General features: G+C 66.4%; 1 protein-coding gene across 6 annotated transcripts in view; it reads left to right on the top strand.

Moving 5' to 3' along the window:
- KDM4B (lysine demethylase 4B) overlaps window positions 1-20,875 on the top strand; it is a 104,057-nt gene that overhangs the window by 74,827 nt on the left and 8,355 nt on the right. For 5 of the 6 annotated variants that reach the window (XM_036234065.1, XM_036234068.1, XM_036234067.1 and 2 more), the window contains exons 10-18: window positions 2,728-2,924; window positions 9,702-9,803; window positions 10,066-10,265; window positions 15,324-15,778; window positions 16,009-16,129; window positions 17,637-17,815; window positions 18,852-19,071; window positions 20,404-20,480; window positions 20,745-20,800. In XM_036234065.1, coding sequence (XP_036089958.1) covers window positions 2,728-2,924; window positions 9,702-9,803; window positions 10,066-10,265; window positions 15,324-15,778; window positions 16,009-16,129; window positions 17,637-17,815; window positions 18,852-19,071; window positions 20,404-20,480; window positions 20,745-20,800 — 1,607 coding nt within the window. The remainder of the gene's footprint in view (window positions 1-2,727; window positions 2,925-9,701; window positions 9,804-10,065; window positions 10,266-15,323; window positions 15,779-16,008; window positions 16,130-17,636; window positions 17,816-18,851; window positions 19,072-20,403; window positions 20,481-20,744; window positions 20,801-20,875) is intronic. The other variant, XM_036234070.1, reaches the window with a different exon arrangement.

Genomic DNA, 20,875 nt, shown 5'->3' with positions numbered 1-20,875 from the left:
CACTCTGCTAGCAGGCTGGCATCGCCAGTGAATGGGAGGGGCCCCACGCTCCAGGCCCGGGACTTGGGGTGGGGGGGCCTGAGCCCTCAGTGGACAGGCCCACCCAGTGGATGGCAGCCCGGCCCCCAGGCAGGCAGGCTGGCTGGCCAGCGGGGGCTGGGACCCACTGCCAATGCAGCTTGTCTTGGAACAGACCATCTGTGGGTGCTGGCGGTGGGACCCAGGCCTCGTCCTTGGCACCCCCCCCGGCCCACCCCGCACGTCCCTGCCTCTTGCCTGTTACTCTTTAATCTGTCCCCAGATGCCCCACTGGGCACTAACGGCACTGGTGCAGCTCTGCTCCTTATTCCCTGGTGTCTCAGCGGGAGCCTTCGCCGCTCTGGGTTCTGGTGGCGGAGCACCCTGTGCTTCTGCATGGCACGGAGGGCCCTGGGGCATGCCCAGGCCTGCGGGGGGGCCGCTTAGACCTCCTCCCACAATCGTGCTCGCTTACTGCATCAGAAGCCAACCCCCTCGGAGGGCATACTCCATCATCTCTGTCATCTCCATCCTCTCTGTCATCTCCATCATCTCTATCTCCATCATCTCTATCATCTCCATCCTCTCTGTCATCTCCATCATCTCCATCTCCGTCATCTCCATCCTCTCTGTCATCTCCATCATCTCCATCTCCGTCATCTCCATCTTCTCTGTCATCTCCATCATCTCCATCATCTTTATCATCTCCATCTCCGTCATCTCGATCCTCTCTGTCATCTCCATCATCTTCATCTCCATCATCTCCGTCAGTCATCTCTGTCATCTCCATTTCCATCTCCATCTCAGTGCCGATGGTGCAAGAGCAGCAGAGCCTGCCAGCTTAGTCCCTGCAGCAGCTGCTTACAGAAATGCCTGTCCCAGAAGGTTTGGGAGCTGGATGGGCTGGACGAGGAGGGCGATCTGTGGCCTCGTTAATGAAAACAAATAATGCTCCTCGCCCTTAGCCTCTGTTCCGCCTCGGCACAGCTCTGAGGCTGCCTCGCGGCCTCTGCCACCAGCCTCTGGCCTCCCGCCCGCTCCAAGCGCCGTTCCAGGATGGCCTCTGCAGGGAAGAGGCACTCTGCCTGCCCCCGGGCCCGGCCGAAACGAAGTCGCGGCACACGACTCCCACTGTGCGCGTGGCTGCAAACCAGACGGCCCGGCGGGGGGGGGGTGGGTGTCAGTGTCTGGCGCGTTCAGCCCGGAAAGTTGCCCTTAAGTTGCCTTAGCAGCTTTCGCTGCCACACCGTCCAGCTGGAACAGGGTGATGGGTCTGCAGCGCCCACGCCCCTGCGCTCACTGCCCAGCCCACGGAGGTGACTCCCGTGTCCCGAATCCAGGCGGCTGCCATTCTCTACACCCGGGGCCCACAGGGTGCCCATGCTTCCCCAGATCTCCATCCCCCCGGTCCATGGCAGACCCCATCCCAGGCAGAGCCCGCACGGAAGCGCGAGGGCGGCCGTCCCCGGTGGCTTGGTCCTGGCTGTGTGAGGAGACAAGGGCTGGGCCCCAGGCCGCGGGGCGGTCGGCTCTGGGCACGTGTCCGCCTGGCCCCCTGTCCTCCTCCACAGGCGGACACAGCTGTGTTTCCTGGTTACTTACAGAAAAGCGGTGGACGAGCCGCTCGGTACAGGTCCCCTAGGCTGCTGTGGTGGCGACGCCGGGGCGGCCGGGGCCTGGCCGGGAGTCCGCACCGCGGCCCCGCCTGCTCCCGCCCCGCCGGCCGCTCTGTGCGGCGCGGCTATCACTGAGTGGGCTGAGCTCGCCAGGCCTCTCCCGGCTGTAGATGTTCCCTCCTGCTCGTGGTCGTGTCCTTGCGGTCCCTGCCCTGCAGGCCGGGAGTGGGGGCGGGGGGGGGGCAGCGCAGTCGCGGGAACTCCCAGGGCGCTCCGCTCCGCTCTTCCCGCACCCCCCACCCCAGCTGCCTGGGGTTCGGGTGGTGACGGCATCGCCGTTTCCAGAGCAGACGGAGGGGAGTTTGGAAGGGCCTGTCAGGGAAGGTGCGCAGTTGCCACTCTCAGTTAAGTCTGTTCCGTTTCCTGCTCTCCCACCGGGAGAGTGGCAGTGACGGGGACGTGAGGGGAGGGAGAGGCGCGCGTCCGACGTGGGAGTGGGGCTGAGCCGCGGTTCCGGGACCGGTGTCTCCTGGCAGGGAGCTTCCGAGCCCCAGCTGCCGGGGCTGCAGTGCAGGTGGCCCAGGGCAGCGGCTGCTCCGGGCCGCCCGGCACGGCGCCCAGCCCCTCCCCCTCCCCCAGCGGACCGTTGTCTCCTCTCCCCCAACCACGCGAGGCAGACTCCGAGCCCGGCTGTGTGATGGACCTTCTCGCAGTCACCTGGGTTCCCTTGTTTACTCCTAGTCTTTGGGGACCGAGAGCGTTTCCTGCGGCCCAGCCTTGGAACCCCAGCTGTCACAAAGCGTCCCACGTGCACTCGCACCTGCTCGAGGGCCCGCGTCTGACAGGAGTTTGAACTCTGGCTCCACGCGGGCCGCGGGCCGCGGGCCGCCTGACCCTCCAGCCTCCCGCAGACAGGGCCTGCTCGCAGTCCGCAGCGCTGTGCGCCGGCTGGTGGTGGTGACCCCACTGGGGTGGACTGGAGGCCCACACTGCAGGGCTCAGCCAGCCTCACCTTCCCTCTGGGACGGAAGACGCCGTGTCCTGCCTCGCGGTAGGCTCTGTAGCCTCAGGGGGTCCCTCCTGCCTCCCGCAGTGCACGTGCCGGAAGGACATGGTCAAGATCTCCATGGATGTCTTCGTGCGCATCCTGCAGCCAGAGCGCTACGAGCTGTGGAAGCAAGGCAAGGACCTCACGGTGCTCGACCACACCAGGCCCACGGCCCTGAGCAGCCCTGAGCTCAGCTCCTGGAGCGCCTCCCGGGCCTCACTCAAGGCCAAGCTCCTCCGCAGGTGAGTGGCCAAGGAGCTTCGCCACGCCCGCTCTGCTGGTGAGCCCTTGAGTGGCCCGCCCCGCCCGCTCTCCTGCGGCAGGGGCCCGCGGGCTGTCCCCTTCCTTTTTCCCTCCCTCTCTTCCTCTCCCCTCCTCTGGTTTCTCGCTGCTTCTGAGCTGGAGCGTGTGTCTGTCACATGCGCGGCCGGTGGGCCTTGCAGCAGGCGGTGCCTGTGCCGGACTCAGTGTCCCTCCTGCTCCTCGTCACCAGCCCCCGGGCGGCTGGCCCTTCGGCCCGCCGGCGACCTGGTGTTCTCTCAGGGGCAGCACACGCTGTGCCCCTCCCTCCGCCTGCGACCCTGGGTGTGAGAGCCCTGTTTCTCCGAGTCGGGCGCCGAGCCCTCCATGGCTCTGTCGGTGGCAGGCCCTGTGCCAGGGCCCTCTGTCACCGTGGCCTGCGCTCTCCTGTCTGCGGTTGCTTGTTTGGGCATTTCCGATACCGTGATGTTGAGATCTGCAGTCGTGGAGGTAACAGAGACATGTTCTCCCAGGGACATCCTTTGCCACCCCCATTCCATCTCAGGGAGCCCCCTCCTGCCCCTGCCTTCCGCGACAGTGTGGTAGCTGTCCAGCTGCGTGCCTGGTGTCCGGCAGGAGGGGGAGAGGCTGAAGTGATCGCCCTCATGGCTTCAGCATGGGGCTGTGGGGACGTGGGTGACAGGTCTGAATGGAGGAGGGGACGGACTTCTTGCCGGGAGGAAGCAGGCAGCGAGCCCTGCTCCTGGCTCTGCCTCGTGGCCCGGAGGCGTTGGTCCCCATCTTGCTTCTTCTCTAGGGAGCGGCCAGGCCTTCAGGGCTCTGAGCCGCTCAGACAGTTCCAGGGGACGTGCGGCAGGCCCTCTCTGGGCCCGGTGAGTGCTGCAGCAGCCTGGCCCCTGGCCTGCCAAGGGCAGAGGTCGTTTTCACCGTGCAGGCCACACGGTCCCTCAGACCCCTCAGCCCCACAGGAGCTGCAGCAAACAGTGGCCCCTCGTGAGCAGAGTGCGCGGCACGCCCCAGTACAGCCGCTGTGGACACCGAAATTGGAACTTCGTATCGTTTCCATATGTCACAAAGTATTATTGCTTTTTAAACCTTTGAACCATTTAAAAATGGAAATACTGTTCTCAGCTGGTGGGTCGCACCAAAACAGGCGGCAGGCGGATCGGGCCGTGGCGAGGTTTTCCATCTGCAGCCGCGGGTCACTTCCGGCGACTCTCGTCCCCACTGGTGATGGTCAGCTGGCCCTAGGGCTTGGACACTGAGCGGGTAGGGGCGCAGCCAGTTTCTTCTTCGGTGCCCTGTTGGTGGCACTCCCCACCCTTGGACTGTTTCTGGGAAAAATCATCCTGGCCTGGCGGTCAGGCGCCGTCAGGCGCCGTCGAGAGCATGCTCCCCCAGCTGGGCGGTTCTGGTTTCCAGCGCGTCTGTGACTCCGCCAGCCATGGGCCGCCCAGGCCGCGCCCGCCCGTTGCCCCGCCCCTCGCCCTCTGAGAAGCTTCTCTTAGCCTGGAATCTCCCCCACTCGTTCCGAGTCTCTCTCCTGACTTCTTCTGTGGGCTGTCCTTTTGGGGCCCCGCTCTCCTGTGTGTCCTGGAGAGAATCCGTTTCTCCCCGACAGGGAGCTTCAGGTCTTCCGGGCAGGGCGGGCAGGCTGCGCAGCGAGCGGCTGCAGCGTTTGCATAATGGCTGGTTGGTTGTGGCTCAGGCCGATTGGTCAGCAGAGTGGACTGTGGAAAAACGGGCGCCACACCTCAGAAATGGGTAGGACGGAGCACCAGGGACCCCAGCGGGCTGAGCACGCCTTAGCCGGAACCTCACGTGCCTCGTGTGCGCAAAGGAAGCCGCCCCCAGCCCCCTCCCTGCCCGCCGCCCCCTCACCCTCCCGCAGCCCCGCCGGCCCGTGCTGGACCCCGGCCCACCTGTCACGCTCCGTTCCTTTCTGGAGCGTGCCTCTCCCGCCGCTCCCTCCGACCTGGGGAGCTGGCATGGTCCAACAGTGGGACCGAATAATGAATTAAGCCATGTTCCCAAGGATGTGATTTTCTTCAAAGCCTTCACTGTGTAAAAAGAGGCTGATTCCCTTCCTTTTAAGTCACAGTGGAGGGCTCTCTCTGAGAAGGTTGATCTGGGGGACCGACGTGGCAAAGCCCACGCCGCCGCCCGCTCCCCTGGCCCTCAGCCCTGGGCAGGGCCCCTCCACGGGCAGTGCTGGCCTCGAGCTGCCTCTGTTTCAAGTTTCAAGAGCGTTGGGAAGCGCGGTTCGCCAGCTGCACGACGCAGCAGGTGTGCGTTCGGCCCTGCACACGCGCGTGCAGGGCGCCCATCGCACCCCAGCCCCTGCTGGCTCCACGGGTCGTGACCTCCAGTTGCCCACAGTGGAGGCCACCGGCTGAGCGTGGCCGAGAGCCCCCGGCCCTGCTCACTCACCGGCAGCGCCTCTCCCCCACCATGCGGAGATCACTGTGGAAATGAGGGCACGGGGCAGCCCCCCGCATCCCCTCAATGCCCCTGACCCTTCGCAGGGCCCGAGCTGGCCGGATACCACGGCCCCTCTGACGTCACCGCGCCCTGCCGCAGTCCGGAGGCCTTCCGCACAGACACAGCTCCTGGCCGCTCAGGAGCTGGCCCTGCAACCTCTGGGCCTGCCAGGTCCTGAGGAGCTTGTCGCCCTGGTGACTCACCGAACGCTCCCTGAATGCTTCTTTTCTAGAGCGCGCTGTGCACCGTCTTGAAGGCTAAAGCCTCTGAAGGCTACACTCCTACTGGCCTGTGGGGCCTGGGAGAGCTGGTACCTAGCGGGGCTTGTGTCCTGAGGCTCCCCAAGGGGAGGAGAGACCAGGGTGCATGGCCCGCAGCCTCCTGACCCCCGCCCCTGGGGCCGCACCTTAGCACACAGCCCTGGCTGCCCCGAACCTCCCTGTGCAGTCAGGAGTCCTGGGCGACAGCTGGTCCCTGGAAAGCCGACAGCCCCGTCTTAGGATGTAGAGAGGCTGAGTGCTCTTGGCCCCTTGGCGACCAGGCCTGAAGCCACTCTGAGCCCACCGCACAGGGCAGCAACCTAAAGGGAGTCCCCCACTCTCTCCCTCCTGCCACCTGTGGTCCCCAGGACACCTGCTTTTAGCTTGGAAGTGTCAGTACAGGTATTTGGACTCCATCTCAATATTTGGTTTGTATAAACTTAACCAGATAACATCTTATTAAACCTGACAAGTGTACATGTATCTTCTCCTGAAATGCCACTAAGATGACCATATGTGAGTGACAAAGAATGGAGGATGGGGCCATGACAGCTGAGCAGCAGGGAAGGCCGGGCGGGTGATACCTGACTCTGCAATCTCTAGTCCATGAACCTGTGGTCGGGGCGGCTGCTTCGTGCCAAGGACGCCCAGGAAGGCCGAGGCTTCTGGGACACCCGCCTCCCGGGCCGGGGACCGAGGCAGGCATGAGGGGCTGCTGGGCTTGTACCCCCGCCCCACGCCGTATCTCAGCATGAGATGTGGCCCTGTTGCCCGGCAGGGCGAACCTGGGCAGGAGGGAGGAGCCTTCCTGGGGAGGGACGGTGGAAGCGCGCGTCCCCAGGCCTCGTCCCCAGCCCTGAGGCCGGAGAGCATGAGGGTCTTCTCCAGGCCTCCGAGCGCACAGCAGAGCGAGGCTGCAGACCCTGACGTCACGGGCCTCGGCGAAGTGGCCGGGCTCCTGCCCTCTCCATCCCCTCCAGCCAGCCCTGCTCGCACATGCACCGCCACCGAGGACCTCTGAGGAAACGCCGAGCGCAAGACAGAGCGCAAGACAGGGGACCCGGAGAGCGCGGCGTCAGCGGGAGGAGCGCCGTGCGTTTGCGACTGAAGAACCCGCTCTCGCGAGGAAAGAGGTGGCTCTTGGACATTTAAAATGAGAGCAAAGGAAATCTAAGAGACGATTGGCAGGCAGCTTGGGGAAACCTGGCAGAGAGTCAGACAGCAGGACGGAGCTGGGAAACAGGTCAGAGGCTCGACTGAGGAAGCTCAGCCTCTCTTAGGCAGAGTTTCGGGAAAAGAGGAGAAAACATTTCCTGGGACTCAAAGACTTGTGTTTTCAGATTAAACAGTCTGGCACAGGGGACGAAAGTCACACACACCACAGCACAGCGCTCTGCGGTCTCACAACTCGTACGTTAAACAGATCTCCGGAACTTCTGGAACAAAGATGGCACCATAAGGAACAAGGGACGTAGATGGCATCGGCCTTGGCGAGCATGATGCTCCAAGCTAATGAAGAGACAGGGTTTCAAAAGTCAGAAGAGAAATGATTATCAGCCTAGAAGTATGTACCTGGCCAGACTGCCGACTAAGTGCTCAAGAGGAACGAAGGTCTTTGTAGAGGCGCAGTGTCCCGGAGTTTCCCTTCTTTCTGAGGAGGCTGCTGGAGGACGTGCTCCAGCCAAACGAGGGAGTCAGCCACGAAAGACATGGGATCAAGGAAACCGAATCCAAATCAGGAGCGTCCCTGCCAGCCTCAAGGAGTATGCGACCCACCCCCTGCATAGGAGGGCCACACCCAGAGCCTGGAGATCCCCGGGAAAGCTGAGTGGCGGGGGCCCCTGACTGGCTCCGGGAAGAGCGAGCCGAGTGCAGTGCGGGCTGCTCCGTGGCTCGTGGCTCGTGGCTCGTGGCGGCATGACAGTTCCCACCAGGAAAGTGTAAATGGGGAGTTTCTCCACGGCCGAGGGCAGCGGCAGACGCGGGGAGAGGAGCTGGTGCGCGGCGGGGCGCAGGGCCACGTCCCGAGTGTCTCAGCAGAGGAGGCCGGGACCAAAGAAAGAGGGAGCAGCCTCAGGGAGCCACGAGGGACTGGCTTCGGGAAGAAACAGCCGAAGAGGCCTGTCCTGTCCCTGCCGGCGGGCGGCCTGCGGGCCGGGGGGTGCCTGGCGGCGCCGCCCCCGTGCTGAGGCGGAGCGGCCGAGGTCCTTCCCCGGTTTTCGTTCTCACGTTTCCTCACAGGACAGTGTTCGGTGCGCCTCCCCTGCGGCCTTCTGCCCAGGTCTGTCCACCTAATTCCACCCATTTTGGGGGTCTCTGCACTGGGGAAGCTGATGCTAGGGGTGTGGCACTAGGGCTGGGGGTCCGCAGAGTGGTGGGGGCCGAGTAAGGGTCTCTGGGGCAGATAGGGTGCCGGCGGGGACACCCCTGGTCGGCCCTGGGAGCAGGCAGGGCAGGGCGAGAGGTGGCCCCCAGGGCTGGTTCCAGGGTTGAGTGGGGAAAGGGTAAGAGGGGGCCGAGGGGCCGGGCAGCTGCAAGAAGCCAAAGCCAGGTGAGTCGGTTGGGGACACCCCTCTACTGGGCGCTGCCCGGGGCCAGCATGGGGGTTTGTTTTGGGCATCTGAACATGTGGCCCTGCAGTGTTCCCAGGCCTGGACAGAGGCTCCTCCTTGGGTGACAGCTGGTGGCGAAAGCCGGCTGCATCTCCCACCAGGCCCCGGGGCGATGTGCCCGTCTCTCTGTGGGGCTGCACCTGGCAGTTCCCACACTTGGCTCCACGTGGATCCGCCGGTGGCTCTGCTGTGTGGAGAATGTCCCCAGGGCTGCCCCGGCTCCTGTGTCCCCTCCTGCCCCCGCTCCCTCCCGCTCCACCCCCCCCCCCCCGCAGTGACCCGTGCACGCCATGCTGTGTGTGATGCCATGCCGCTGCCCATGACGCTCCCCCGCCCTGGAATGCGCCCTGCTTCTCGCCTTTGGTCGTGAGGTGGTTCATGCTGCACACATCCAGTGGGGCTTGTCTCGTGCCCCGTGGGCATCACCTGGGCTCAGGGGGGACAGAGCAGCAGAGGCCAGGGCCCCCGAGTTAGCTGGCCGAGCCGCAAGACCGGGCAGCCGTAGTTAGGGTGGCGGGGCAGGTAGGAGGAGGCGCCCCAGAAGCTAGGGCAGAGAGCAGGGGCAGGTAGGGGAGACAGCAAGGGAGCCGGCAGGTCTGGCGCCTGCCATAGGCACCCCCAGGTGGGAACTGGGGGTCCTGGCATCGGGAGCCCCTGTGGCCTCCCCCAGCCCCTGCCCAGCCCCAGCCAGATAGCTCTGCATCTCCTCGGTGACCACTGGTCCGTGGAGGTGTGGCTGCCACAGGACTTCCCATGTCCGAGTGTGACCCCACTGGGGCCACGTGGAGAACTCGTGGGTGGAGGGGAGCCAGCTGGAGGGAGAAACGCTGGCTCCCTCAGGCTGCTGAGCAGGAGAAGTGAAAGCCTGGTGGGGGCTGGTCATGAGGCCTGGGGCCCTGGCCACGGGGCACCCCCCCCCCCGAAGGGCACCCCCACCCCCTAGAGGGCACTAGGGCCCTGCCCAAAGCTGGGTGTCCGCACACGCCCACATCCGTCCAAGCTCCTGAGGCACGCACACCTCCTGTTACGTGTGAAAGCCCCCCCCCCGCACCCCCCTCCCCGCAGTCCGCAGGCCCCTCCCCTTTGCTGCTTCCTTTCTCCCTCCTTTTCACCAAGGAGATGTAGCTAAGCCTCAGCTTGAATCCTCCCTGGGGATCGATGCCCATGCCCACGTCCTGGGGCACCTCTGGCCACGGCCCTGTCCTCGAGGCAGGCACTGGGGGTGGGCCAGGCGGGGCGAGGGTGCAGGCAGAGGAGGGGCCGCCCCCGGCCAGGAGCTCCTGAGTGGAGAGGGGCGCAGGGAGCACGGGGCGCCCGGCAGATGCAGGTGCCAGGCCTTCAGGCGAGGCGTCCCAGGGAGCTGACGTGAGTGCCAGAGGAAAACCCCCTGACGTTTACGTTCTAGACAAATTAGTCTGAAAGAAAGCAGACACTGGAGAAAGACTGAGGAGGAGAGGAAGCCCACCCTAGAGAGGAGGAGAGAGCAGAGCAGGAGGCCGGGGCCGCCGTAAGTGCACCCCCCACTCCACGCGTCGCCCCGGCGTTCCCCGAGCCGCTGTCTCCGTCGCGGCCACACGCCCGCCCCTCCCCACCGCTCCGGTCCCCGTCCGCCATCCCATCTCCAGCTGCCATCAGCACGCGCTTGACCACCCCACCATCCCCGTCGCCCTGCCCCCAGGCTTCTCCCTCCAGCACCCCCCCCCAGGAGCCACCCACCGGTCCCCACGTCTCCCGGCTTCGCCTCCTGTCTGACGACTCTCGCTCTCCAGGTCCCATCGGAAGCGCAGCCAACCCAAGAAGCCCAAGCCGGAAGACCCCAAGTCGCCAGGGGAGGGTCCCGCCGGGGCAGCCCTCCTGGAGGAGGTGGGCGGTGGTGCGAAGGAGGAGGCCATGCAGGAGGCCGACCCCGAGGATGAGGAGGAGGACCCGCAGCCCCCGCCGCAGGGCCGGGAGGCAGAGGGGCCAGAAGGTGAGTCTCGGCGGGCGGGGAGGCTGGGGGGCGCCGGGTTGGGCACCCACGTCAGCTCCTGTAGGGCCTGCAGCCAGTGGAAAGAGCCAGCGTTCGCTGTGGCTCCGAGTCCCCACTCTTTAAGAACCCCGAATTCATGCGCTCTCCTGGCTGGGTGGGGCATGTCTTTGAAACGTGAATCCTGGGGCACTATGAAAGGCCCGTCCCCCCCCCAGATGCTTAGGAGAGGGGGCCTCAGCCAGCCACGCTCCTGGGGCCGGGGTCCGAGACCAGGCTGGTGGCGTGGCCGTGTGTGAGTGAGGCCTCTTTCGGGGTGCAGGCGGCTGCCTTCTCTCTGTGGCTCTGCAGCCCCTGCTGGGAGGGTGCCGGCCCAGTCCATGGGGAGCCCTCATGGCCCTGTCGCCACTCACGGGCCCCCGCAGCCCCACCTCCTACGGCCAGGCCATTAGGGTTTCCGTTTCGATATAGGAACTTTGGGGGAGACACAGATGTCTCGTGCAGAGCAGAGGTGGCGTCCGCCCCGTCGTGGAGGATGCCCGCTGCTGGCGGCCAGAAGCTGGGCGGGCCGTGCTGGGGCGCCGGCGCGGGGCCCTCAGCCCTGCGGTGTTAACCTGTGGGCTCTTGGAGGCCCCCAGCCCCACGTTTCCCAGTGTCCCCCTCTTTGTGGCGGGCTTCCTTGTCCTAGCTCACAGCTGAGACAACTCTCCAGGGTGGAGGCCCTCCCCCGGGGCCTGCACGCAGCTCGCTCCCGGTCACAGGCCGTAGGTCACCAGAGGGCTCTGCTCTGGTCCTCAGTTTCCGTGTTCGCGGCTCTGTCTTGGGGGCATGTGAGCCCCTCACAGGGGCCGTGTACTCGCTACAATGCAGCGTCCGAGGCGACTGTCCGTGGGTGCAGTCGGGGACAGGCCCACGCCCGCAGTGTTCCCAGGGGATGGCACTTAGGTGGGGCTGCGTCCTCCCACTGGAAGGGTGCGTGACCCCGAGGGTCCCCCAGGCACTCACCGGGGAGAGCAGAGTTTCTAGGTGAATCGTGTGCTGGCGCCCTGGATGGCGGGCGTCACCGCAGTGCCTGGTGCTCACAGGCATGCCGGCCGGCCCAGCCCAGGCAGCAGGCCCGAGGGGAGGGGCGCCTGGTTGGAGGGGAAGCCCGCGCCGCTGCTGTCGGGGGGCGGGCAGCTCTCCTGTGTGGGACGCGGTCTGGAGACGGCGCCATCAGGCCACTCGGGTGGGACAGGTGCCCCAGGAGCCGGGTCTCATCCCCGCGGGCCAGCCGCAGGCGGGCAGCAGCGTCGTCAGGAGGCCACTTGCCACCAAGCAGTCAGACAGGGGTGCAGCTTGCAGCACAGCGAACACAAAACAAGGCCTGTGTGGAGAAAGTTAGAGATGTTCTTCACAAGCAAGGACCTGCTGAATAGCGGAGCCGTGTGCTGCGGAAACCTGCGCCCCCGTGGAGGCAGTCGACCCGCCTCACCGGGGTTCTGGGAGGTGTGGCGGGTGTCGGGCCAGACGCAGGCGGAGGGAGAGGCAGAAGGGAGGTCGGAGGTCTGGAGACTGGCCACCGACTCGCAGGGCAGGAGCGCGGACAGCGTGCCCCGCTGCGGGCAGGACGTGTGGAGGCCACCGTTCTTTGCCTGGGGGACTCTCAGACGTACCCTTGAATGTCACCATCCCACTTATAGTTGAGCAGACTCGCCAAGCCAGGCAGTGGATCGTCAAGGACACATTCGAGCCTGCTCTGGCTGCCTAGCAAGCGCCCCGGCTGGGGACTTCAGCAGCAGAAGTCCACGGCCTCGCAGGTCGGCAGGCCAGCTGCCCGCGACCGAGGGGTCGGCGGGCCCGGCTCCCCCTGAGGCCTCTCTCCGTGGCGCGTGCGAGCCGTCTTCGCGTCCGCGTGGCATGCCTCCAGCCCCGCGTCTGCCCAAACGCCCCTGTCTTATAAGTGTGCCTGTCACGTTGGATTAGGGCCACTCTGATGACCTCATCTGCAGTGACTAAATAAAGCCACATTCTGAGGCAGTGAGGGTAGGACTTCAACACAGGAATTTGGAGGCGGGGGACATAGTGTCGCCCGTATGGGGGGGGGCACGTGGGGCTCAGCCCCGTGGCCATCCAGGCCCCACCCCCACGTGGCGTGTGCTCCAGGGCACGGGAACGACCAGCAACTGCACATTCCGTAAGTCGGGCGGCCGAGCTCGGGGTGCTGCGTAGGTAACGAGCTGTCTGAGGGGTGCCCCTGGACCAAGGGCCCGGATCTCGGGGGGCAACCTCCTCAGCTTGCCACCTGAGTTTCCGTGTTTCTGGAGAGAGCCTGACTTGTACACAGAAGCACACGTCACAGAAAAGGGGCCGGGACGTGGAGGACGCCGGCCGCCCCTCCGCCAGGCTCCCGGGGCCCCGGGGACCGCACCCCTGTGGCGGTAGGGGCGTCACGTGGCGCAGCTGCAGGGTGGGCCGCCAGGAGGCACGTGCACCCCAGGAAGGGCGGGGCCGTGCCTGGGCGGCCGCTCCGCTCCCGGCTCCCGACGCCCCGTCCCTGTCCCCCGGCAGCCTCGTTCCCAAGAAGGGGGCTGGAGTGGGGGGTCCCTTGGAACACCGGCCCCCGTGGAAAGGAAGCGGTCCCTTCAGGGTGCTGGATGTGTCTGCCGCTGCCGGAGAGCCCTTGTCCGTCGCGCCTCTGGCGGGAAGACAACTGCGAACGCATCAAATGAGCGCTCACGGTCGGGGTGACAGCAAACACGCCGTGGGGGAGCAAGCAGATTTTAAAGTGGTTTCTAGACTTCCTGTGACGCCAGCTTGATGTCCCCGAAAGCTGCGAGTGCCATCAGGAGTGAGCAGCAGGGTGTCCGTCTCGTGCTTGCAGAGGGAGGCGTTCTCCGTCTCTTGCACTCTGGGTGCTCCCTACAGCACCCGGGGGCGGGGGGGCGGCAGAAGTGGAGGCTCCTGGGACTCTGCATGGGGGGCGGGGGTGGTTCGTGTGTCCCTGGGGAGGGGCCCTGGGCCGCCCGCTGGGGCACTAGGCCTGGAGGTCTGCGCAGGCCGGCCGCTGTGTCCCCCGGCCTGTGCCCCCTGCGCCTGCCCCTGACGGTGGGAAGGCAGCTGCACTACCCCTGGCTGGGACAGCCGGGCCCCCCGCCTGCGTGGCCGTGGCCGTCTCGCAGAGCGCTGGCCCCTCCCGTGGCTGGACACAGCCGCTGTCCCTTCCCACAGCGGGGGCGGCGAGGGCCGGTCCCCCCGCAGTTGCCGTCTCGTCTCCCTGCGGAGTGCGCAGCCCGAGGGACCCCACCTGAGGCTTCCCAGAGCCTCGAGGAGGCAGGGGCGCCCAGGCCACTGGCAGGGGGCACTGCAGGTGTCTTCGGTCATGGAGCACCCTGTCAGAGTGGCCTGACCGCTCGGGGCTCAGGACCCGAGGGCGGGGTTGAGTGCACCCTTTGCCTCCTAGCTGATGGAGCCTCTTGGAGAACACAGGGTGTGGTTGCCAGAGACACCGTGGGCTGACCCAGCAGCTGCTGCAGGGCTACCGCGTGCAGGGGGACCGGAGTGGGGACAGAGGGGCCTGGGGGCCACGACGTGGCTCGGGCCTGGCCTTCGTGTGGGTGAGCAGGGCGATTCAGCTCCGGCCCGCGCTCCGAGCTGGGCGTCTGCTGGCCGGGAGGTCCTTGTTTGATCCCTTCTGGGGGTCAGTGCCGACCAGGGTGTAAGTGACAAACCCTCACCCAAGGTCACGGGCACTTGTTCCATCACCTTCGGCTGAGGGTCGGGGGTGACGTGTAGACGGGTTTTTATAGCCAGAGCTACCGCGCGGGTGCGCAGCGCCAGCCAGAGCGCGTCGTGCTTCCTGTTGCCACGGGTTTCCCAGGGACAGGGACGGGGGCAGACCCTTGCCCCCCGTTTGTCCTGTGCCCCCAGCCTCGGACTGTCAGGCACAGGTACCTGGGCCTCACGACCACTCATCCCAGGTTGTCCAAAAAACCGTTGGTCCCAGATGACCAGAGTGTTTGGTCCCCTGGGAGCCTGGGCCGGGAGGGTGGGGGCCTAAGCTAGTGTGCCCACTCTCCAGACAGGGCAGGCAAGGGTGGGGACGCCAGGGCCGGCCGTGCTCTGGGCCCTGTGGCCTGTCGTCCTTGAGTGCAGGGTCCCTGATGCGGAGTCCACCGTGCCCTGAGCACAGCCGGACTCCCACAGGCCGCCACCTGCAGGGTCTGCTGGGGCTGCATGCCGGTGACCCCCACACTGATTTGCTGACGGTTCTGGAGGTCGGAAGCCTGAGGGGTCTCATGGGGCTAAACCCAGGTGTGGGCGGGGCTGGTCCTTCGGGAGGCTCGGGGAGAACCGGCCCCTGACTCGGAGCCCCTTCCTCCGCCGTCGGCATCTCTCTGAGCCTCCTTCCGCGTTCACAGCGTCCTCTGACCACCGCTGGGAAAGGGCCTCTGCTCTGAAGGGCCCCTGTTGGTACCTGGGGTCCCCCCGGTCCCTCCGGAAAGCCACGTCACCCCGTCATGTCCACAAGTCCCAGAGCTAGGGCTGGACATCTGAGGGCCACGACTCTGCCAACCACGCCGCCCCCCACCCCCAGCCCCGAGTGCCACTGCAGGCACACCCCACTGGGCCTCCACCCCGCCTCGCCATCTGTCGGGAAGTCCCCCCATGCCAGCCCGTGGGGGCGGAAGGGTGTTCCAGGCCCTTCGGGCCCTCTCAAGTGACCGTTCGTATGTAATTTCTTGTTCGAGTCTTTTTTTTAGAAAGTTCTACAAGTTGTCATGTGTGTTCATTATAGAAACATAGAGAACTCAGAAATCTGACAAGTGGATCTTGCCTCTCCCCTCCCTTGGGAAGAACGTACCTCTCCCACCTCACCTCAGTTCCAGAAGGCGCTCCGAGCACCTGCAGCCCCTGGGGGCAGGGGTGGGGCGCCCCAAGGCTCGGGCTTGCCCCACGCCTGTGCGCTCTTGGGGAAGGCCAGGGAGTTTTCTGCCACCTCGAGCCAGCTCCTGCCTGGGCAGGGCGCTCACGGGAGGGTGTGTGGCCTCACCCTGACTGGTCTCCCCTCTCTCCCCGCAGAGGATGGGCGGGGCAAGCTGCGGCCGGTCAAGGCCAAGAGTGACCGGAAGAAGAAGAGCCACAGCCCCCTGCACCCCCACCACCCGCTTCTGCCCCAGCGGCCACCACCCCCACCGGCCCAGGTCCCCACCGAGGAGGTGCCGCCACCTCCACCGGGGCCCCCGGGGCTGACCCCTGGCCCTGCGGCCACCGAGGAGAGCACCCTGTCGCCGCCTCCCCTCAACGTCGTGCCCCCCCAGGCACCCGGGGAGGAGCCAGAGCTGAAGCCACGCCCCATCATCCCCATGCTGTACGTGGTGCCACGGGCCAGCCCAGCCACGTGCGACAAGGGCCGAGTGGCCTGCCAGCAGGCCTCTGAGCACTTCGCCCAGAAGGGCCCCACCTGGAAGGAGCAGGTGGCAGCCCCCATGGAGCTGACGGGGCCCGAGGAGGAGAGGGCAGCCAGCGAGGTACAGGTAGGGCGCCCGTGACAGTCTCGGCCCGGGGGTTCTGCCTGTCCCTATGTGCCATCTCACAACAGGGCCCTGAGGCTCGTCACCGAAGCCAGCAGTGCGCACGTGGTTAGAAACCACAGCGGCCCCCACTGCCCCTTGCTGGGGCTTTGCACCCCCAACTGGGGGAGCCGGGGCAGGGCCAAGCTCGACTTCGCTCCCGTTTCAAAGCCGTTTCCTGTCCTGTGCTTCAGGCACCGTCCACGTTTTCCAAGTTGAAGATGGAGATCAAGAAGAGCCGGCGCCACCCCCTGGGCAAGCCGCCGACCAGGTCGCCACTGTCCGTGGTCAAGCAGGAGGCCTCCAGCGATGAGGGTGAGTGTGGGCGCCGTCCCTGCCTGCCGGGCCCCGGCCACGTGTACCCCATCCCCTCACCCAGAGCCTCCCCAGGTGGTCACCCCCACTGCCACCAGCTTAGGTCAGGCCCTCAGGGTCTGTCCCAGACTGCCCAGCCCTCAGACACAGCCCCACACCCACCTCCGCTCAGCCTGCAGGTCTCCCCAGAAGAGCGCCCCAAGTCTCTGTTCCCCTCAGCCCCTTGCTGGGCGGGGATCCTGCCTCATCCTCTCACGGGCCCTGGGTCTGAGAGCAGATGAACAGGCCCGTGAGCAGAAGGTACACCCAGTCCAGTGCGCCCCATGGGGTCGGCCCCTCTGGCGACCCCTGCGAGTGAGGCCAGACTGTGGCCACACCCCCCATGCTGAGGCTTGAGAAACGGACTCAGAGTCGGAGGGGCGCAGAGCCGCGCAGGGCCTGAGAGTTCGCTGATTCCCAGGGTCACGTTCAGGGCGTCCGGGCTCCGTGGTCCCTGTGCCACGGCTGGCGACTTCCGTGCTGCCTTGAGTGTGGGGAGGCAGCCGTCTGCTCGTGTGACGAAGCCTCTGCATTGCTCCCGGCAGGTGGCTGTTGTTAGCAACACACAGGGCTCTGGCCAGTAACAAGGCTGGGAGCAGCCGGTGGCAGCCGAAGTGACTTCCTGCCGCCGAGCTGGCTGTGGGCCTTGGAGAGGCTGAGGGGGCTGGAGCCTGCGGGGCGGGGACAAGGCGCGTCTTTAACGCTGGCTGCTGGGTGGGCGGAAGCTGCAGGGTCAATGTCCCATCTGCTGCTTCCGCTCTCTGTTTAAGATGCACATGGGATTTGGGGACGTTTCTTTCATTCTGAATCTAATTTGAGGGCTAGGGCGAGGTGGGTTTTGGGAGCACCATGGACCACAGGGCTGAGCTCTCCGGAGTGGAAGGGGTCTCGGGGTCAGATGAGCCAGGGCCTCTTCAGGTGGCCTCACAGTTGCAAAGGCCACTGTATCTGCCTTGCTGGCTCAGCCGCTCTGAAGGCTGGGACCTCAGGAGTGAGCACCCAGCTTTTCAGGGCAGGCCCGCAGCGGGCGTTGACACTCAGGTGCTGAGGAAACGCAGCAGTGGGGTGTCAGGGGGTGGGGCTGGTGACTAAGGCCAGCAGGGGCCAGCGGTGACAGGAGGGGTTGGGAGAGACGCCCACGAGCGGCTTTCATCTTATCTCAGTAGGATTTGGGGTGACGCCGCCCCCTCCCCAACTCCTAGCCGTGGTCCTCTCCTGGCTCTACCGAGCTCCGGGAGTCTGCACCTGACCTGTCGAGGCTTGAGCCAGCCCTCCTGCCCTCAGAGGGGGGACCAAGGGCCCCTGAGCTGGGGTGGCCAGGTGGCCACTCTGCAGAGGTCTGGGGCCGTGGCAGTGGGGACCTGCCATGAACGCTTGCCCCGGTGAGCCCCCATCAGGGCGAGGGGGGGTCCACAGGCGTGCTGACGTTTGTCTCCACGCCCCCCCCCCCCGCCCCGCTCTGCTCTAGAAGCCTTCCCCTTCTCCGGGGAGGAGGACGTGAGTGACCCTGAGGCCTTGAGGTCACTGCTGTCCCTGCAGTGGAGGAACAAGGCTGCGAGCTTCCAGGCCGAGAGGAAGTTCAACGCGGCGGCCGCCCTGACCGAGCCCTACTGCGCCATCTGCACCCTCTTCTACCCGTACAGCCAGGTCAGCCCGCGGCCCGGCAGCTCCTGTCTGGCCCTGCAGGTGCCGGCGTTGGCTCCACCGGGGCTGGCGACTGGACGGAGAACCCGTTTGCTGTAGGGGCCACAGTGGGGTCAGCTGAGTGGCCGGAGGACGGGGTGGGACAGGTGGGGCCAGGCAGCCACAGTGTGACGGGGAAGCGCCCGGTGCAGCGTGCTGGAGGGACAGGGCCCCGTGTGTGTGTTTTATCTGAGGGGGACTTGTCAGTGGACATAAAAATGGCCTCTTGACAGAGGGGTGGGGGGGTCACAGACCACTGTCCCTAGGGAAGCTCCTCAGCATTGTGGGCCGAGGGGGTGGCCGGTGACCGCCTGAGTCCCAGGGGCAGCCCGGGGCCAGGCACAGACCTGTGCGGCCCTGCGGGACACCAGCACTGAGCCGGGCTCCCAGCGTGCCGGACTCTGTCCAGGCCGGGCCGGGCACGCCTCTGCCCCTTGGGCCCCAGGCGGGAATTCCGCCTGGCCTCTCCCTGCACCCTATCCTGTGCCGTCAGCCACCAGGCCCTGCCCCGTCTCCCTCGTAATCTCGTTTTCTGCTCCCAGCCCCTCCCCCCATCTGGCCACGGCCTGCCTTCCGGGCTTTTCCTCCCCGCAGGCCCCCTGTCCTTCCTGCCGGCGCCCACCGTGGCCAGAACAGGCGTGTGGGAGGCCACTCCAGCCACGCGCTCCCCGGCCGGAGACTCACGTCCTGGCTGCACGCCCCACGGCCTTCCTTGGCTGTGACCTCTCCCCCACATAGCAGCAGGTCGCTCTGTGATGTCCCCAAGTTCTCCTACCGACCCAGCCAACCCTCTACTTTGCTGACAGATTTTAGTTCATTTTTTGAGGCTGCTCATCTGCCACCTCTTCCAGGAGGCCTGGTCAGACCTGCTGTCCCCAGCCTGGGTCTGAGACGCAGGGCCGGGCCGGGGCGGGCAGGGAAGGGACAGGCAGAGGGTCGTGAGTGGCAGGGAAGGCCCCGCGTGGCCTGGTGCGGCGATGTCAGGCGGTCCCCTTTGCAGGCTCTGCAGATGGAGAAGGAGGCTCCCCCGTCCTCGCTCGGGGAGGGCCCCTCCACGCCACCTTCCAAAAGCGGCCAGAAGACGCGGCCACTGATCCCCGAGATGTGCTTCACCTCCAGCGCCGAGAACACGGAGCCGCTGCCCGCCAACTTCTCCATCGGCGACGACGGGACCAGCCTGCTGATCGCCTGTGCCAAGTGCTGCCTGCAGGTCCACGCCAGTGAGTGCGGGTCCGCCGCGAAGGGGCCCAGGCTGGGGGCGGGCCGTGCGGTCTGCGGGGGCGGCACCCCCACCCCACAGGGACGCCCGCCTACCCACGCGTCTGTGTTTGGGGAGCCCTTCCCTCTGGGCCGTCGCAGGACCTGGTGTCGTGGAGCGGGGTCTTGGCCCCACCCTCCCCCGAGGCGAGGCGGGCCTTCTCGGTGGCCTCCCTCCCGACACTTGTGTCCTCCGGGGCCTGGGAGGCGGTGGGCAGGGAGAAGGTGCCCATCAGCCGCTAGGGCGCTTTTAACGTTGGCGGTGGAGGTGACATTCTGGGGTGTCCAGGGCCCTGTTGTTTCTGCTGTCAGTGCCCACCCTCCCCCAGACCCTGGAGCTGGACCGTGACCTCCAGACGGAATGGCTCCTCTCCCGGGGTCTCGGAGGGCAGTGACCAGAGACCGAGACCCCAGGAGCGGCCATTCCGGGGCCTGGAGCTCTGTGTGCCGCACACCCCACGGAGGGACGCAGCCCCGACCTCTGTCCCCTGCTCTCTGTCCCCCGCTGTCCCCACAAGGGCTGCCCTGAGCTCAGGTTGTCTCCTGCCTTGGGAGCCTGTTGGCTCGGCCCAGTGGGTCTGGCGTGGGACGTGCTCCTGCACAATCCCTTGGGGGCCTCTCTGGAGGGGCCTGTGCTCCGGGGCGCGGGCCGAGACCTCACCCACTGAGCTGGGGCAGCAGAGACTCAGCACAGAGGTGGCTTCATGAGCTAGCCACCTCCCCCTCGCCGGCCCCGACCTTAACTGAGTGCCCATGGGAGGAGCACGGTCAAGTACAGGCTCTAGAGCACCTTGCTGTCCCTGGGGCCTCTGTGGGGTCAGAGCCACCTTTCTGAGCCCCATCACTCTAGGACGTGACCCTCCCTTCACCCACCTTCCCTGTGTCCTCTCCCCGTTTCTGAACCGTGACCACATTCCACAGCAAACCACCTTGATGACTCAGAACCCCTGACGTGGTTTCAGAAGTAGCACTTTTGCCGGGCACTTGGCTGGCCCGCCCAGCCCCGCCGCTCCAAACTCCAGTGTCCTCAAGGCCCACTTCGCACGCCCCAGAACTCGATGGTCCCTTTCCCAGGGTCCCAGCTGAGCAGAGCCTGGGGGCGGCAGGCGGGGGCGTCTGCGAGGGGTGCCCTGCGGCCCTCTCGGCCTCCAGCCCTTGCTCACGTGCGTGGGCGGCAGCCCGGGTTGAGGTGGCGAGGGCAGCAGAAGCAGTTCCCTCCGTGGGGAGCTGGACTCCAGGGGGCCCTGGCGCTGCGGGCGGCGTGGCCGCTGACGCCTCCCTCCACTGTCGTTCAGGCTGCTACGGCATCCGCCCAGAGCTGGTCAACGAAGGCTGGACGTGCTCCCGGTGTGCGGCCCACGCCTGGACCGCGGTAACTCGCCCCTGCGGCTGGGGTGGTGTTCTGGGAGCCGCCGGCCCTGTGGGAGCCAGGCCTGGGCCCCGGGCTTGCCCATCCTGAAGGGGGACCCCGCCTCCGTGGGTCTCGGTTTCGTCACCTCAGCAGTGAGGGGGTGGGGCCCGACCCTTCAGTGGCTGCTAGTTTGAAATGTAAGGACCGTGGGCGGGGGCCGGGCCGGGGCAGCGCGGGGACAGCTCTGCCCCGCGCCCCACTCACCCGTGTGTCTGGTCCCTGCAGGAGTGCTGCCTGTGCAACCTCCGGGGAGGAGCTCTGCAGATGACCACCGACAGGAGGTGGGTGGAGGGCCCACCCCAGGGCCTCCGTCTCGGGGCGGGGGGGGGGCAGGAGGGGCAGACGAGTGCCCGGAC

Source organism: Rousettus aegyptiacus, unplaced genomic scaffold (genome assembly GCF_014176215.1).
Source record: "Rousettus aegyptiacus isolate mRouAeg1 unplaced genomic scaffold, mRouAeg1.p scaffold_m13_p_16, whole genome shotgun sequence".
Taxonomy (NCBI): Eukaryota; Metazoa; Chordata; class Mammalia; order Chiroptera; family Pteropodidae; genus Rousettus; species Rousettus aegyptiacus.
The sequence above is the reverse complement of the archived record's forward strand: the minus strand, read 5'-3'. Positions and strand labels throughout refer to the sequence as shown.